Source organism: Wyeomyia smithii, chromosome 3 (genome assembly GCF_029784165.1).
Source record: "Wyeomyia smithii strain HCP4-BCI-WySm-NY-G18 chromosome 3, ASM2978416v1, whole genome shotgun sequence".
NCBI lineage: Eukaryota > Metazoa > Arthropoda > Insecta > Diptera > Culicidae > Wyeomyia > Wyeomyia smithii.
Genome location: NC_073696.1, coordinates 85,944,762 through 85,950,761, shown reverse-complemented (window position 1 = coordinate 85,950,761; position 6,000 = coordinate 85,944,762). Strand labels below are relative to the sequence as shown.

Below are 6,000 nucleotides of genomic sequence, written 5' to 3'. Positions count from 1 at the left end.
TGCTCAGATTTCCCAATTCAGTCAAAACTGGGTGGGGAAAACAGCTGTTCAATTAATGCTCGCTTGCGTGAACCTGATTCAGGAGCCGAAAGACGAAACTTTTAAAATTGAACTTCTAAAATAACATTAGAAAGATAACTGTAAGTTCCACTACAATTCAATTGAACTGTAAACTTTTCATTTCAATAGATTGTAGAGTGCCGATCTTTTGAACGCAGTGTGCAGATAGAAAGTGTGAAGATTGCAAAATAGTTTTTAACCCAAAAATACATATTTATTGACAAAATTTACAATTGTGAATTTATCATGTAACTTCAATAAATTAAAGCTTCATTCTGATGATGGTGTCCTCACTTCAAAAATGACACCCCGCACCACACCTAAAACTCATACGTCCCAAAACCGCCATTATCCCATCCCTGCTCGGGATCATCGCAAACGGCCATGTAGACAAGTGTGGCATAATTGGGGATGATTTTCGTCGCAACGTACGTTCTCCGGTCGTCGGACCAACGATAAACATCCTTCAGCTCGCCTGCACCCGGCTGCTCGGGCTCATCATCCTAGAAGAAGCATGTCGAACGAGCAAAAAACCAAAGATTTAACTTCTAATTTGACCACAAGTACACACTGATGCACCGGGGGGATGCTCAACTTTAGATGCTATCTTCATGAATAGTGAAAAAATATCACTTCGCTACGTTTTCGGATTACTGTAATATTTTTCGAGTGGTTACAATTCAACATTGGTCATCCAGAACCGGCACTCGATAACACCGTCAACAACAAGTCGAGCATCCCCGGGGGGATAATATCCTCTAACATACTTACCATCTGAACGTAGTGCCTTTGATTCTGAATGGTGGCATCCAGTACCTTGAGAAAGTACCGGAAGAACTCGTTCCGATAGCTCTTGGCCGAGTGGGTGGTGTTTCCGAGCTGGCAACATCGGGAAATGTACTTGGAACATATTTGACGATCTGTGAACAAACAAACAGTAATCAGTGGGGGCAAGGTGGTGGGGATGCTTTACACCACATCCTACCTTTAGGGGTTCTAAGTTTCGGTAGAAGCTGCTTCGCTAGCTGCAGATACTGTGCAAACTGCTCATCCAGAATGTCTACCGGATTAAATGATACGTCTGCAGCTGCCATCGTTCGACTGGTTTGACGGCGTAAATAGACGGACTGCTGAGATGATAGGAAATTTCAAATACGCTGACACATGACAGCCACATGGCGGATATTTTTTGTGGTGAAGCTTTCGTGAGCGTTAGAGGATTGAAAGCTTTACCAAAAATTATTTATATTCTCTTGTGGTTTGTAAATTATACTTATATCTGCAGTGTTTATGCCCGTCTTCTAAGTAAGTGAGCAAGTAATGGCTATGTACATTCGTTTAGTGCACACCTAAAAATGATTTTCAAGCTCGGTTATACATATTGCAGAGTTAGGTTATTCACAACTAGCTGAGAGTTAAGCTACTCCGAATGTTTTGTTCCGAATTTTTGTTTTGTTCCGAGAGCCATGTTATTTATATATACTTTAATCGGGATCATTACCTAACACCACATCTGTTAAACTAAAGAACCAAAAACGAGACAAAATCTCTTTATTTTAAGTATCGACATTGAGCGGTGGAGAGGCCACATTTTACACTCAAAATTTTATTACACTTGTATTGTTTATACCTGCTCGTGGAGAAGAATTATTTCGGTCTCTCTTGTCCTCATACGAAACCAAAAAGCAAAAACCCAAATTAATCAACCTAACGGTCAGACCCAGCCTTACTAATTCAAACACGAACTCTTCAATTTTCAGAAAAAAATACACCTTGATGATATTTGCTGGATTTATTTATCACTCTTAATAACAAATTTTTGGTAGCCAGTAGTGAAACTATACCGAACAATTAAAACATAACATTCAAACACATGGGAACATTGTGAACATATGATAATTGTAGGAAATTTTCCTAGAAAAAACTCTTCTGAAGACCGTAAGGCGCTACAATGCTTGCAGAAAAAGTTATTTCCCTCAAACTGATCGAATATTTAATAAACGGCTTACCATTGAATTTTTCTAGCAATACTGTTGCAGCATGCTGCTATTGCAAATTCAACCATGTGATAAAAAATGATATAAAAAAAATTATTTTGTAACCTTCTCTAAAGATATAATGAGTAAAAATCACGCTTTTAAGCTTAATTCCACGCGAAATCATTTCTCATCCTCAAGCAAGTTGGCAATAGCAGCATAGTGCAGCAGTGTTGCTGGAAAATTCAATACTGAGCCGTTCGTTAGATATTCAATCAGTTTGGATTGAATAACTTTTTCTACAACCATCGTAGCGCCTTACGGTCTTCAGAAGAGGTTTTTTTCGAGGAAAATTTCCTACAAATACCATGTATTGATATATTTTTAGGAGCCAACTGCACATCTCTAGAGAATGAGTTTTGAAAAAGTGGGCTTTCCCATATAAAATCGTATGGAAACTGTAAAAATCGGGCGCAAAAATATGGTTCTACCGATCGATATGAAAAGTTATAAAGTTGTTGTATGACCCATAAAGCATACCAAAAGTGCATGGGATTGCTCCACATTTAGTTTTTGTCCCACCCTAATTAACGTACATAAACACATGCAGATAAAACATGAAATAAATATGTTTCAAATATATGACGCGAAGTTTTTTATCGTGATATAATCGAAAGTTACTGTACTAATATTAAAGTTGGACCCGATTAAATATAGACTCGATTATATATCATTCGATTAAATATTATTTTAGATTCTTTTATTTATAGTAGGAATAATTTTCTATTTCAAATATGACTTTCTTTTCACAACTTTCGAACCACCTGTTCAATCATTGCACAGTGGTACAGAACGACAATTTAGGCGGAAATGGAGTTTTCGATACATTTTTGTGTTTTTAGAGCCATACTTTATATGGCGAAATTGCTTATTATAATTTGGTCTACATTTAAACTGAGGTGAAAATTAGGGTGGTCCTAGAACCAACGAAATAAACCAACTAAAATTTTTATTTGTGGAAAAATAAAATTTTATTTTCAGTAAAGTTGTAGATCACTTAATTTTAAGCAGCTTTGTTGTAGACTACTTTCTTGTAGCTCTTAAATTGACTGAATTAGAGCAATTTTGCCTAGGGTGGCTCTTAAAAAACGGTTTTTTCGCTCTACTTTGTTTAATTCAATTTTCTCAGTAAAATTATGTTCAGACGACTTTTAGAACTTTAAAAGACGCAACTTTTGGTGGCTATACTTTAACGATATCTTTTATGGGTGAAAAGCTATTAAGCTTTTAATTTTTAAAATATGCCCTTTTCAACTGTTGATATCTCTGAATGGGGCAGATGAAAAAAATATCTTCTGGTTTCATTTGAAAGAACAACTTTTGTACTTTATCATAAAAAAAATTGGAGATAAGTTATTTCTTAACATCGAATAAAATGAGTTATTTTAAAGATTGTGTCGTATATAAATTTTAATATTTTGAAATTTTTTTAATTGAAGATGCGTATCACGAAATCTATCGTGAATTACTTTTATTACACAGTAGTAATATAATGAGAACCGCTGCATTGCCACTGGGAATGTTGAGTGAAGAAGCCCAGGAGACCCGCAACAAGTGCATCCGAAAGTTTCGAGAACACCACTCAAGAAAATTCAGCCGCATCGTGAACATTGAAGACGTTTTCAAGAGGCTTCTGCTAACATCCGAGCCCGTCATTTCGCTAAACAACCGACGTACTGCCCAATGCGAAAGTTTGTCACATCTACCTACAGAAGCACGAAAATTGATTACACTTCAAAACTTTCTTTTCAAAATAACGAACATTAAATTTTGCCAATTATGCATAAACGGAAGAGAAAAGTATTTTTTTTGCATTGCTTACAGCAATTTCATCGTTTTGTAACTGCCGAAAGTTATTTTAAAGATTGTGTCGTATATAAATTTTAATATTTTGAAATTTTTTTAATTGAAGATGCGTATACAAATTTTATTGAAAATCAAATGAGACGTAATTCTACGTAAAAAGTTTCGAAAATTAGCTTATCTTCAATTTTACCGAAGCATATGTACATCAGTTTTATCAACAAAAAAAACTAGGCTGTAAAAACCTTACTTCTTCGACTGAAAATGATCATATTCAAACTTATTTTATTCGATTTTAAGAAATAACTTATCTCCAATTTTTTTTATGATATAGTACAAAAGTTGCTCTTTCAAATGAAACCAGAAGATATTTTTTTCATCTGCCCCATTCAGAGATAGCAACAGTTGAAAAGGGCGTATTTTAAAAATTAAAAGCTTAATTGCTTTCCACCCATAAAAGATATTGTTAAAGTATAGCCACCAAAAGTTGCGTCTTTTAAAGCTCTAAAAGTTGTCTGAGCATAATTTTACTGAGAAAATTGAATTAAACGAAGTAGAGCGAAAAAACCGTTTTTTAAGAGCCACCCTAGGCAAAATTGCTCTAATTCAGTCAATTTAAGAGCTACAAGAAAGTAGTCTACAACAAAGCTGCTTAAAATCAAGTGATCTACAACTTGACTGAAATAAAATATTAATTTTCCCCAAATAAAAATTTAAGTTGGTTTATTTCGTTGGTTCTACGACCACCCTTATTTTCACCTCAGTTTAAATGTAGACCAAATTATAATAAGCAATTTCGCCATATAAAGTATGGCTCTAAAATCACAAAAATGTATCGAAAACTCCATTTCCGCCTAAATTGTCGTTCTGTACCACTGTGCATTGTAAAACTCATCAGGTAACCCTTAACTACCGTTCATCTGATATCAGTATTTTTCAAGTCGGTTGCGTAATTTCTGAGATAATGAAGTTTCGTGATTTTCACATTTTAATACATTACAGACGAAGTTACAGCCCGATTACAGTAAAATTCAATAGAGTTTTATGAGGCAACTAGACCTTTCATTGGACACTAATTTTTTGGAAATCGGCTCAGCCATCTCTGAGCAAATAGAGTAAGTTTATGTAATCTTCGAAATATGTTTTTTTTTATAGTTGGATTTCACATTTTTAAACATAACAGGCAAAATAATAGTCCGATTGCAAAACAAATCAATAGGGTATTATGGGGCAACTAGGCCTTCCATTTGACACTGATTTTATGAAAATCGGTCCAGCCATCTCTGAGAAACATGAGTGAGATTAAACAGGCTCCAGAACACGTTAACTTTTGAACCACATGTCCAATCTTTATAGAATTCAAAAGTCAAAGGTTTTTTGAATAGCCGGTTCATTTAAAACCAATTTTGTTGAAATCGGCTGTGTAGTTTCTGAGATAATTAACTTTCGTGATTTTCACATTTTGATAAATAACATACAAACTGAAAATCCAATTACAATAAAATTTAACAGTGTTTTATGGGGCAAGTAGACCTTTCTTTCAAGAATAATTTTATGAAAATCGTTCCAACCATCTCTGAAAAATCGAGTGAGATTAAAAAGTTGCACATACACACACGCGCGCACACACACACACACCCACACACACACGCACACCCACACACAAACACACACACATACACTCACACACACGCACACACACACGCACACACACGCAAACACACACACGCACACACACACGCGCACACACACACACACGCACACACACACGCACACACAAACGCACACACACGCACACACTAACACACACACACACACACACACACGCACACACACACACTCACACACACTTTCACACACACAGACACATACACAGACACATACACCCACACCCACACGCACACACACACATACATACACACTCTCACGCACACACAAACACGCACACACATACACGCGCACACTCACACACACACACACACACTCACACACACACACACACACTCACACACACTCATACACTTACACGCACGCACGCACACACACACGCACACACGTACACTCATACACACACGCACACGCATACACACACGCACACACG

At 36.2% G+C, this 6,000-nt stretch overlaps 1 protein-coding gene across 1 annotated transcript; it reads right to left on the bottom strand.

The window, feature by feature from the left end:
• Positions 1-249: 249 nt before the first annotated feature.
• LOC129727120 (uncharacterized) lies at positions 250-1,174 on the bottom strand. Its single transcript, XM_055684598.1, has 3 exons — positions 1,046-1,174; positions 832-980; positions 250-563 (listed from the first exon to the last, which is right to left on the bottom strand). Exons 1-3 carry the CDS (start codon positions 1,152-1,154, stop codon positions 381-383), a joined length of 441 nt encoding a protein of 146 aa, XP_055540573.1. The 5' UTR covers positions 1,155-1,174; the 3' UTR covers positions 250-380.
• Positions 1,175-6,000: the final 4,826 nt, after the last annotated feature.

What these genes read in the sequence shown, in the direction of transcription:
- LOC129727120 (XM_055684598.1), bottom strand. Translation starts at nt 1,154, where the DNA reads ATGGCAGCTGCAGACGTATCATTTAATCCGGTAGACATTCTGGATGAG. An exon ending in GAAACTTAGAACCCCTAAAG is followed by an intron (nt 981 to 1,045) that starts GTAGGATGTGGT and finishes GTTTGTTCACAG; the next exon opens with ATCGTCAAATATGTTCCAAG. An exon ending in AAAGGCACTACGTTCAGATG is followed by an intron (nt 564 to 831) that starts GTAAGTATGTTA and finishes TGCTTCTTCTAG; the next exon opens with GATGATGAGCCCGAGCAGCC.